We start from the raw sequence: 13,360 nt of genomic DNA, 5'->3' as shown, positions 1-13,360 counted from the left end.
CATTAGTAGACGAATAGGTTTGAATGGCATTTATAAAAGTAGGAAAGATCACGATATGAAGATAAAGTTGGAATTCAAGAGGACAAACTGGGGCAAATATTCATTTATAGGAAGGGGAGTTAGGGATTGGAATAACTTACCAAGGGAGATGTTCAATAAATTTCCAATTTCTTTGAAATCATTTCGGAAAAGGCTAGGAAAGCAACAGATAGGGAATCTGCCACCTGGGCGACTGCCCTAAATGCAGATCAGTATTGATTGATTGATTGATTGATTATTATCATTATTTCTCATATGCTGCACACCTTTCCACATATTCTCTCTACCGCCCTCAATTCCATACACATGTATCTAATATACACACTAATCTAATGCCTCTAGAATATATATGATCCTTACCGACAGGGAATTAAAGTATAATACTTCACACACTCGCGTAGGTCAATAGTTCATACCTCAAGTCAGCATTTTCTTTCTTCACTTAGCAGCATCCTTAAACTAAAGGAGGATGTCTATAACCATGCAAATTTTAATTTGTGAAGCTCCTGGCTACCGTTTCATCGCACAATTAATAATCGGAACTTAGGAAGATCCCACCAGTGCATTTAAATATAAATATTATGAAATTCAACCGACTTATTTAAATCCACCCCATCTACGAATGCTTCACTAAACACACATAACAACACATAGGGCATTAAACAATAATTAATGCAGATCCCCAGAGATAAATTTAGTGATTAACCAATAATCACCCTGAAGGCAAATAAACAAAAGCTAATAAAGCTAATAAAGAAATTAACCCCTTTTGAGACTCGCGTATCTCGCTATCTACACACTAGACATGAAATCAAAATGCATGCTCTTGAACGTATCTACAAAGTTAAGTTATCATATTAATTATTGCGACTTTTGTCGGATTTTCATGCTAAGATATCATTGGAATATACTTATCGTCTTGGTGTGCAACCTGCTATCATCTGGCGATACCCATAGGGATTTGGTTGTCCATAACCGCCATCTCGCTAGTAGAGGATGCTGGGTTCATCTGGCTCCACACTGGCTTCATGATATACTGGAATGCTATCCGTTGAGAATCCCACAACGTCCTTCCACTCAGGAATACCGCTGGCACATAGGCGCGTTCTCGTCGTCGTCGATGGTACTGGGTTCAAGGGGCACTCGCATACACGTGAACACAAATGTGAGCCGGGTTATTCAAAGTACTGTTTATCCGATTTCTAAATATAATTGTGGTGTCCACTCATTGGCTCGAGATAGATTACAACAAATAGCGATTAATGTTCCTGAAGATCAACACTCGCGCCCCATTCATTACCGATAGTCTATCTATCCCACAAACTGAGCGTCACTATTCAACTCACTCATCCCTAAGGTTCTCTGATAGTGTTGATAGCCTCTAGTATCTTCACACGAGCTCACTATAGCACTATGGTATTTTGTTCTCACTAATCACGGTATCAACTACACAAATAGCATGACCGGGTCTCTAACTGAAGCTCATTTGCTTGGCCTGTTTAAAATATCAATTGTGATAATCTCTTATACTTATTCCATCACAAGAAAAGTACTGATCACACATAATACTGTCGTTACCACACACACCTATCAGACAGTGACTATAGATATGTGCACACAGAAACACGCATCTGCGACGCACTTAATCTGCACTGTGACTTGACTCGCACAAACCATGACATAGAATAAGCTGAAATGTGTAAAGTGAAGCTCCTTAATTAGCCGACTAGTGGAGTTCGCTAGGGAACGGGTATAGGCCTACACCTCCCACTTTTACATTTTCGCTCCGTTAGTAGTCATCTTCCAAAGTCGAATCGATACTCAATTTATAGCTCTTTACATACTCTATCTACTGAAATATTTTCATTCAAATCGGAGCGTGGGTTTCAGAGTAATTACGAATGCATCTTTTGGATTTTAGGCGTGTGCGGTAGGGGTAGTGGGAACTCCCCAGCTAAGAAACCCCCAAGGGCCATCTGGTATTTTTCACTGCGATGCTGCCCTAAGTGGCATCATTAGAACTGCGTTGAGAAATACACTACATTTCTATATCATTGGATACTGCAAATTATGCGAAGTTTATTGAACCTTCTTATGTAGTTTTCCTGGGCTTGTGGCGAATTATCACTATTATTATTAGTGAGCCTGCGAAATCTCTGGGTTGGTATCCACGTAATAGGCAGGGAAGTGATAGTACTATACACTTCTTAGGTTGAAATCCTATAAATTAGCAAGTCCTTCTGACACAAGCAGCATCCTAAGCCTCGTGTCATATCGTCAACCCTCTTGCACGATAGAGAGGGTAATACCAAGGTCACGCTGTACCTAGAGCTTCGCTCTCTCCTTAAGCGTGATTAAGGCTGCAGCCTCCGAACTCGCCCAGCGTCATTCGTATCCTGGACAGGTCATAAAATGCTATTTACAACCAAATACTTCACATATTGATGCGGAAAATGGCACATAAACTTACTAGGCTTCCCGGCACGTCTAGTAACATGGCATTGAACGGTTCCACAACGAAGGAACCGGAAAGGGCTACAAGTGGAAAGGAATCGACCATGGCCTTGATTAAGGTATATGTCCAGCATTTGCCTGGTGTAAAAACGGGAAACCACGGTAAACCGTCTTCAAGGCTGCCGACAGTGGGGCTCGAACCCACTATCTCCCGAATGCAAGCTCACAGCTGCGCGACCCTAACTGCACGGCCACTTGCTCGGATATTAGGGGGACGAACCCACTATCTCCCGAATGCTAGCTCACTGCTGTGAGATCCCAACCGCACGGCCAACTCGCTCGGCACTGATAATGCTGCTGCTGATGATGATGATGATGATAATGGTTGTGGTTAGAATGATTATTATGATGATGATAACGTAATTAATAGCATGACAAATTATATTACCTATATAACATTTAAGAAAAAACGTCACAACGCTGCAGGGTAATGTCGTGTGGCCCCCGTAGGAACAAAAATGGGCGGTACTTTGATACATTTGAGGGTTAACTAGAGAAGAGATCTAGGGTATCACGGGGAGAAAACAAAACAAACGGTCGTCTGGTACTTGAGTGGCTTAGTTACTCTAATTACATTTGGTGTTAAAGGTCTCGGATTCCACCCACGTTCGCTGCAGGCAATCCCAGTATCTGACACCAGAAAGAAAGGCGGAAATGAATTGACCGATCTGCTCCACGAAATTCTTAGTTGTAGCCACACACACACAACTGCTGAATGATGAAACGCACCAATGGAAGTCACGAGCAGAGTCAATTTGCCGGATTGAGCAGCTCATACCAAGTTGCTGGGTTCGATCTCGACTCACTTCGATAGTATTTGAAGACACTCATACTCGTCAGCCCCGTGTCTGTAGATCACTGTCACGTAAAATTCTGGCATCTCAGTGTCTCCGAAAACAGTAAAAGTAGATTATGTGTCCTAAAATTATTATTATTATTATTATTATTATTATTATTATTATTATTATTATTATTATTATTATTATTATTATTATTATTATTATTATTATTATTATTATTATTATTATTATTATTATTATTAGTTTGTCAATCTGGCTCCTTGGCTGAATGGTAATCATACTAGTCTTTGGTTGAGAGGGCCCTGGATTCGGAGACTAGTATTTGTGTTCCTCCCAATAGACTCCCCTTCATATATACACAACACACCACACTACTGTCCGGCTCCATGGCTAAATGGTTAGCGTGATGGCCTTTGGTCACAGGGGTCCCGGGTTCTATTCCAGGTAGGGTCGGGAATTTTAACCTTAATTGGTTAATTTCGCTGGCACGGGGACTGGGTGTATGTGCCTTCTTCATCATCATTTCAAATCAAAAGACCTGCATCTGGCGAACCGAACTTGTCCTCGGACACTCCCGGCACTAAAAACCATATGCCATTTCATTTCACCACACTACTAACCTCCACAAAAACAAGCAATAGCGAATACATCCCTCCAGATAGGAGTGGCGTCAGGAACAGTATCCGGTCGTGAAACTAGGTCAAATCTATATGAAATGCCGACCATAATAAAATCAGGATTAAGGCCAAGAAGATTACTAAATCTTCAATTTTCACTACCTTGATAAACGGTTGTATAAATCCGTCTTATCAGTCCGACCTCTAATGACAACTCATATTCTGCTCTCTGGCTTCATGGTGTGTGCCTTTGGCTCCAGTCATTTTGTCTCCGCATTCGATTTCCAGTCTGGTCAGAGGATTCCAATCTTAAACGGTTATTTCCCCTGCAACTTATATACAGCACACATTACTATCCTCCACCACACTAACATGCTGTTTCCTATACACGGCAGATGACGCCCACCCTCATCAGAAGATCTCGCTTCACCAGCCACATGAAATTATTATTATTAAAATATATTATGATGTTCGTTCTAACTACTAGTAGTCTTAACAGACGACAGTATGTCATAGTTTTGTTCCTTATGCGTTCCTTACGTTTCGAAAGCCAAAGATACGGAGCTGTCGTTGCACTGAAATATTATCAAATGCCACCGATCTCAGACGTAATGGAACCCACTAACACGGAAACAGAAAGCCAACGACTAACGACTGTATAGTTAATTATGACAGTCTGATGTCTCTTGGACATTATTTTTATTTTCCATTTCTCAATCTCTATTTCCATTCCTTTCGTCACCTGTCTTTTCTTTATCATACTTCCTCACTTTCATCCCTCCTTTCTTGCATTTATTTTAATAGATTGAAACACTTCTTAAAAATATAATTTAACAATCGACGCATTTCTCTATTTACTTACTTAATGCTAATTTATTCTGGTGTCCATCACGTAGTAATGATAAATGACACTATATTAATTTTATTGGTTTCACGCCCCATCAACACTTCTCACGATTTTCGGAAATGCCGAGGCGAGGCGCGGGAATCTTGTCCCGTAGGAGTACTATCTTTCACATGGGGATGATGTATTTGAACACCCTTAAATACCACTGAACTGAGCCGGGATCGACCTGCAAACGAAGGGTCAGGAGGCCAGTTCTCTATCGTATTTGTTGTTAGTATAGAGCACCCATAAATAAGCCATAATCAATACAGCTCTCAAAACCATCGTGAGCTATACTGGACAGTTTGCCGGGCTGAGTGGCTCAGATGGTTGAGGTGCTGGCCTTCTGACCCCATAGTGGCCATTTTTTATCGTGTATGAAAGTATATTTTATTCATTTTTATTTTATTATTAAATACATTTTATTCCATTGACTGTTTCAGATTGTATTTGCGTATTTTAATGTGTTATCTTACGTCTAACGAACCGTGCAAGTTGGCCACGTGGTTAGGGTCGCGCAGCTGTGAGCTTGTATCCGGGAGATAGTGGTTCTAACCCCATTGTCGGCAGCTCTGAAGATGGTTTTCCGTGGTTTCCCATTTTCACACCAGGCAAATGCTGGGGCTATTCCTTAATTAAGGCCACGGCCGCTTCCTTCCCACTCCTAGGCATTTCCTGTCCCATCGTCGCCATAAGACCTATCGGTGTTGGTACGACGTAAAGCAAATAGCAAAAAAAGAAAACTTCTAACGTGAATTGTATATATAACTGTACTTTAAGGCAATGCCTTATTCTACTGCAATCTATATTTTCTATCACTTTATCAGAAAATAAGGCATTGTGAATTAGATCCACTGATTGTTTTAAATTCCTAATCATTTCTTCATTTTAATTTTCTTTAAATTCCAGTCAGTGGATACATTTTAAAATTTATCATTATACTTCGTTCCATCTCGTACCATTAGGGGCAACTTACCTACATGTTAGGCCCTTTAAACAACAAGCATCATGATCATCATCATCATCATCATTTTCTGGCCCCAACGTGGCAGGTTCGGTTCTGACTCAGTCCGATGGTACTTGAAGGTGCTCAAGTACGTCAGCCTTGTGTCGGTAGATTTACTGGCACGTAAAAGATCTCCTGCGGGACAAAATTCTGGCACTTCGCGGTCTCCGAAAACCGTCGAAATCAATTAGTTGGACGTAAAATTATTATTATTATTATTATTATTATTATTATTATTATTATTATTATTATTAAAGACAATAGACTGCACCTGTCTGAACACATGTAAGTCTCCGGCGATGCTGGTTCAGGGAAGGCTTAGGACTTGAAAATAAGCGGTCGAATGTTTACTTATACTGGGGTGAGAATGAGAAACCAGCATGTTCAAGGCTGCTGATCGAGTGATTCTAATTATATTCCTGCATGACTGAGTGCGAAGCTCACAGATTAAATTAAATAGTCTGACACCTGGGTATACCGGAAAACCCCAAACGATACTGCTAAGAAATTTTACTGACAAGGAAATCCTTCCAACTGCAAGTCTCCGATCTGATAGAGATTTAGTACGACGACTTCAGTAGGAATGATTTTTCACCATATCAAAATTAGATGCGCAGTCGTACATTTAGCCCCTATTTTTGGGTGCCAAAATGTGCTCATTTTAGTACTGCATAGGCAGGAGTGGGCGACGGGAAGCAGGTAGAGGCGGGACGGCCGGCCAGTTCATGTGTCACACTCTCACTCTCACTCTCTCTCGCACACACATTATTTGCCCACGTCTACCTTCTTCCTCCCGCCGCTCGCTCCTGTCTACGCATTCCTCTGAAGTTTTATCAAATCTCAGTTAGATCGGAGACATTTGCAGTTGGAAGGGATTCTTTTTGAGTATAAATATCCGACCGTGACAGTGCACTTTCGGTCATTCCTGTCTGTGTCGTCATTTGTTTGTCCGTAATAATTATAGAAGCACGACTGAAAATGATGAGCAAATTGAAGAAACCACAGGCAGCAAATGCATTTTTAATTAATTTGGGATTTCTATTTGAATTGCTGTTATGTGTGGCAAAGTAATTTTATTTCAGTAATTATACACTAACCATTAATTGATATAAATATTTTTGGGAACAAAGTTGGAATATGAAAAGCCCATTATTTAAATCGTTTAGAACAAGAATGAATCCCTGGGTTTAACACTGAATTTACACTTACGAGTTACGAATCACAAATGCTTATGAACACAGTATATACCGTACATTGAGAAATATTACACATAGTGGAAAAATACAAATTTTAGACCAGAAATAAAACATATATAGAAACTATAAAAAATAGTCCCGAACTATCAGGAATTGGTCTCTTACAATGAAATAACTCAACTAACCTTTAAGAAGAGAAAACTGTATTTATGTAACTTACGTATTTGTCTATGTTAATTACGCGTTATTGATTAACCACATTTGGTGTATTCTGTTGGCTAACCGGTGTTTTTCGTTAAGAGACGAGGCGCAGAGGTAAGACTGATCTACTATGAAATGTTTGACCGAGTACCATCATTGCTCACTGGCCAATCGAAGTCATACCATATTTAAACCAGTTTTTGTAGGCCTCTAATTCAAACACACCATGTCCCAAATACAAGCTTACACCTACAAAATGCGTACTGCGTACCCTACTCTCGCCATACTGTTATAGTAAAGACAAAGAAATAAAAGTACCACATATAAAGATCTCGATTATCATCACGATTAAGCGGACAGAATAGTTTCTCTGTTCTTGGCCATTGTGGCTGTCAGAAATTAACCTGGCAGTCAATTCCGCCATACGGTAAGTTAACCATACATATAGGTGACTCTCCACAAGTGATAGTTCGCGTTTCCAAATTTAAGGACTTTCTGGTGAAAATCGAACCTACGTCCTTCTGGGTGAAGTGAGCACTGTTTTGATGTTTCGAATAGGCGGCCCTCCATGAAACAGTATACAGCATTCAAATACGTACATAATGCAAAGAAAGATTAAACATGTCTAGAAAAGTTGGACACTTAAAAGGAAAAAGTTTTGCCTAGAGCAAGTTGGATGAACTGCATCACATGCCCAGCGGGCGTGGAGAAAGCTTTGTTCTTGTTTTAGCCCGCATACAACCTCCCAAGTTAGCTTTTAGAGATCTCCTTCTACTGGTTAACGTTAAATGCCTCCAGAAAGTAAATATATGGGCAAAACATTTTCATATACGAGGGCGGCAATGTTTATAAAGTACCTAAGCAGTTTTTGCGTCGTTATATTACCATTAGCTTATAGTATAGCTTCAAAATTGATAATAAGTTACAGCTAAAGCGTTTCATTTAATTTCGCAAACGTGGTAATATCATCTGAGCTTTTTTTAGAACAACGAACTTCGAGCGCTTAATGTTCAAATACTCAGATACTACTGCAGCTCTTAAGAGTCTGTCCACTTTAGGACGAGAGGATGCCGGCACCTAACTTAAACATTAAGTTCCTAATTGGTTCAAAATGGTCATTGTATCAATAGAAGTTTGCCCTGAAAATGATACTTTTAAACATGCCAGTAAATCTATGCAGTACGTAAATCCCGTATTTACTGTTCTGTAATATGAGAGATTGGATGGTCTATTTCAGATGTAACCCCTAACATTTATGCTACTCTCCCTACAGAACTGAAGAACGGGTAGGGGAATACTAGAGTACAGTAGGCCATGTCCACTGAATTATTTTTATTTTATTTTTTTGCTAGTGGCTTTACGTCGCACCGACACAGATAGGTCTTATGGCGACGATGGGATAGGAAAGGCCTAAGAGTTGGGAGGAAGCGACCGTGGCCTTAATTAAGGTACATCCCCAGCATTTGCCTGATGCGAAAATGGGAAATTATGGAAAACCATCTTCAGGGCTGCCGACAGTGGTATTCGAACCCACTAGCTCCCAGATGCAAGCTCACAGCCGCGCGTTGTTAACCACACGGCCAACTCTCCCGGTTCCACTGAAAAATAAAATTCACCTTTTGCACCATGTTGGTGGTTGTCTGTCGATAAGGCTAAAACTAACGTTTCTTAATGCGTTCTATCCGTAATAGAAAAATTGCATATGTTAGGTACAGATGCCAGGAGTGTTGATCCTTCTGATGCTGTGTTTAAAGGTGCTGTTATTTTTGTTGTTTTATTTTTCTGTGAGGAACATAAACCATTAAAACTTAACTCGCAGAAAGCAATACTGTTTGTGTATTTCTTTGTATTGATTATTGTGCTAAAGGAAACGAAGCATACAGTTCCAGTGTAATAACGTAAGAAATGCACTGATAATAGCAGATACAATCATTTTTCTTATTTATTACTTTGTTAAATATGTTACCGTCCTGTTAGTTTCATAGCAACCTGTTTGAGTAAATCATTGTTTTCAATCTCAATTTTTAAACAGATACAAACTGTGCAACGTCTCTCGTAAAACAAAATCAAACCCCATGGCACTACAGCCCTTGAAAGGCCTTGGCCTACCAAGCGACCGCTGCTCAGCCCGAAGACCTGCAGATTACGAGGGGTCGTGTGATCAGCACGACGAATCCTCTCGGCCGTTATTCTTGGCTTTCGAGACCGGACGTCTCTCGTAGTCTACCATATTTGTCCATATGTAAAACCACATTTAACCAGTTTTTGTAGGCCTCTAATTCCAACACACCATGTCCTAAATACAAGCTTACTCCCACATAATGTATACTACGTACCCTACTCTCTCCATACTGTTATAGTAAAGACACAGAAATAAATATACCATTTATTGCTATTGTTATAATGACCCTTTTGAACCAATTCGGAACTTAGCTGTTGCGGCTGTCAGAAATTAACCTGGCAGTCATTTCTGTCGAACGAGAAGGTAACCATAGATACAGGAGACTCTCCACAAATTGAGACTGAAGACAATGACTTATTCAAACAGGTTACTGTGAAATAGTGTTATATACAAACAATGTCCACTATTTTGATATGCAGGGTGGTCGGAAACAACAAGAACCGGGTATATTATCGTTATAGCGTTGGTCCTACTGATAAATAATTTAAAAGAATAATTTGATATCTCGCACTGTTGTCATTGTATCGACTGCTGAAGTTACCCAATCAGATCGCTTCGCGGGAGAATTCCTATTGGCTTCGTGAGGCGGTGTTACTAGATTTGCACAGGGTCTAAGATCAGATTGAAAGCCCCCATGGTGGAAAAAGAAATTCGCCATGGGAGGGACTTGAACACTGACATCTGAAATAATGGGATTGCGCCATAGCAAGTACGCTAAGGTGACACCAGCTGAAACCTATGGTGTTTTTGTGTTACGTGTTGATTTCTTACCATGGCCCTCAGTCTGTACTTCGTTCCGTCAGATTACTATTTGTTTTAGTTACGATAACATATAATTTCTGAGCAGGAGTTCCGTTCTTTCGCGGATATTCACAGGTAGCCGGATGACTGGATCGCAACCTGCATTTCTTTCTCTACCATGGAATCCATTTTTATACAAACAATGAGATAAGATTGTAGCTTCCAAACGACACTACTTTGAATACCATATCATTTACTAGTCTTTTGCAATAAACATGAGTTTATGTGACAAACATTCCAGCCAAAATGAATTCAAGCATCCTTTAGATTGTTTGCAAGCCCTGACCTAAACAATCGGTCGTCGTCTTCACAACTCATTCTAATCACAAATATTTGTTTTATTCTTCCCCAGTTCCATCAGACGTTGAAGACATTTCTCAATGATAAAGTGTGGGATTTCTACTTCTACGTAAGCAAGAACTGGCCCGAGGAACCTGTGTGCCTGCATTTTCCTGGAATGACCAAGTCGGTGAGTACAGAACATTACAGTTGTTTCTTCTGTGTTATTTCAGCTCAGTGAATCAAACCTTTGCGATTCTATACTGAACTACTATATATTACAGTAGTAAATGCTTACAAAAATACTAACTAATATTGTAATAATCTGCATGTTTGAAATAAATACAGAACCTGTCAAAACGTTCATACCTTAATCAAGTAAAATAAAAAACATAAAATATCACCTACAACGTCTTTGCTACCGTTAAAGTGAACTCCCTTTTGAAGATTGATAAACTCAAGCATCTCATTGACACACTCTCCCAACATCAAATTCTTATCACGGCAGTACGAGAAACAGTGCTTACAGATGAACATCCTTTTGATTCTCAGCGGTAAAGAATATTTAAAGTCAAAGTTGGTGAAAGTGCTACAAGGAACACCCCTGACCTTGGCACGGGGACGGATTCTGGACTCGGTTATAGATTTCAGCTCTCCTAACAACCGAGTATCAATCCTCACTTTCCGATGCGTGAACAAAGTGTATGTGAATGTGTCTGTTAATGAGGCAAACAAAAAAGACCAAGAAGGAACGGATGAATTTTGGGAAGAACTGGAGGACATACTGTCTAAAATTCCTGACAAGCATGTGATTATCTTGCTTGGTGATTTCAATGCCCAGCTTGGTCGAGAAAGAAAATTCCGAAACATTGCTGGAAGTTACCCAGCTCATCACAAAACCAACTGCAACGCGGAGAGACTTTTGGAGCTCTGTAAGGCGTTCGACCATGTTATGAAATCTACTGCTTTCAAACACCTGCCAAGAAATCAGAAACGCGGACTTCCCCAAGTCCTAACCTCAGAGAATTCCAAATTGATCATGTCGCTATTTTACGCAAGACACACCGAGAGATCCAGAACGCAAAAGTCCTTAGAAGCGCAAATCTTGATTCCGACCATTACCTTTCCAATATCAAAGTTAAACCTATTCCAGGAAATAGCAGGAGGTTCTGCCGAAGAGAGATCAACAGGTTTGACACAGATAAGCTGCACTCGAATCACGAATTTATTGAGAAGCTTGAATCTTTGGATCCACAGAAATGGAAACAACTACGATATGGCATGGTAAGAACAGCTAAACAAGTGGTCTCGCTCTAACAAAATGAAGTAAACATCCCTGGCGGACCAAGACAGAGACAACTCTCATGGCAGGGATGGAACTCTCAGAAGAATTCAGATAACTGGGAGAGTTTCCTGTTAATGAGGAAACATACCACAAAAAACATTCGTCGGGTAAAACGTGCCTACCATAAAAATCGGTTGTAAAGATTCAACAAGACTTCAAGAAGAACAACACTCGAGATTTCTATAGAACCTTCAAGCAGAATATCACTAAATACACTTTACCTAGCCTACATTTCAAGGATCCTGAGGGGAAAACTGCCTGTAATGACAACGACAACTGTAATATCCTGAAAAATTATTTTGAGACTCTCCATAACTGTGAAAGGCCAGAATCGCCATTCTCATTTGAAGACAATCCAAATATAAACCCGGAATCTACACCACCAACAAAATAAGAAGTTATACAAATCATTCAGTTGCTTAAAAACAACAAGTCACTAGGCCAGGACTCGATAATCGCCGACTTATGGAAGCATGCTGGCGACGTAGCTATCGATAAGCTAACAAAAATAATCAGTGAGATTTGGGAAAAGGAGGAACTCCCTAATGATTGGACATCAGCTCAGCTTCACCCTCTTCACAAAAAAGGCGACAGAACAAATGTGAACAATTACCGTGGCATCTCTCTCATCGCAGTAACATACAAAATCCTCTCCAAAGCCCTTCAGACTAGAACAGAAGAACAGTTGGATCCAAATTAGGAGAATATTAAGGGGAGTTTTGGAAGGGAAGATCATATGCGAACAGATTATGAACCTTAAATCTATTCTTTCATATCTGAAGCTTGAAAACAAACAGTTTGTAGTGACTTTTATTGATTTCAAGAAGGCTTTTAACTCTATTGTTCGATCCACCCTATCTGAAATACTTAAAGAACTGGGACTGGACAACAAAACAAGAGCAATTATTCAGAAAACTTTAACCAATACTACTTCTGAAGTTAAATTCAGAGGAGAAATTTTAAAGCCCTTCGAAATCAGGACTGATGTAAGACATGGAGATGGACTTTGCTCTTCAACTGCATGCTCGAAAAAGTCATCCAATAGTGGCGAAAGGTAATGAAAGTTAACAGGACTGAAAATGCTGTCAAATTGGGCTAGAAAAACCAGAACTTTACAGTTGACCGCCTAGCATTCTTAGATGACCTCGCCATTTTCTCGAATTCCCTAAATTCAGGCGCAGCGCAAATTAACGGTCTCCAGATTAAAGCAGGGAAAGCGGCCCTAGATTTCCTTTGAAAAATAGAATTCATCACTAATAGCAAGCAAGCGCCCAAATAGCCAGATGTAGGGTAGGGGAACATCAAGCAAACAAAAGCGTTCAAATATTTGGGTGAGTGGATAGACCTCAATCTCACTGAGAATGCAGCTTTCAAGTCACGAATCTGGAAAATGGAAATGGCATATAATCTAGCAAAGGCCATTTACAACAAGAAATCAATATTTAAAATGCCAAGTTAAGACATTACCATACAGTCATCCGCTCAGAGGCCTTA

General features: G+C 40.0%; 1 protein-coding gene across 1 annotated transcript in view; it reads left to right on the top strand.

Annotated features, from left to right (window-relative positions):
• The window catches only part of LOC136876893 (uncharacterized), a 629,665-nt gene that overhangs the window by 322,690 nt on the left and 293,615 nt on the right, over positions 1-13,360 (top strand). The window contains exon 3 of the mRNA XM_067150682.2: positions 10,595-10,711. Coding sequence (XP_067006783.1) covers positions 10,595-10,711 — 117 coding nt within the window. The remainder of the gene's footprint in view (positions 1-10,594; positions 10,712-13,360) is intronic.

The sequence above is a fragment of the Anabrus simplex genome, chromosome 1 (genome assembly GCF_040414725.1).
Source record: "Anabrus simplex isolate iqAnaSimp1 chromosome 1, ASM4041472v1, whole genome shotgun sequence".
In the NCBI taxonomy this organism is placed as follows: Eukaryota; Metazoa; Arthropoda; class Insecta; order Orthoptera; family Tettigoniidae; genus Anabrus; species Anabrus simplex.
The sequence above is the reverse complement of the archived record's forward strand: the minus strand, read 5'-3'. Positions and strand labels throughout refer to the sequence as shown.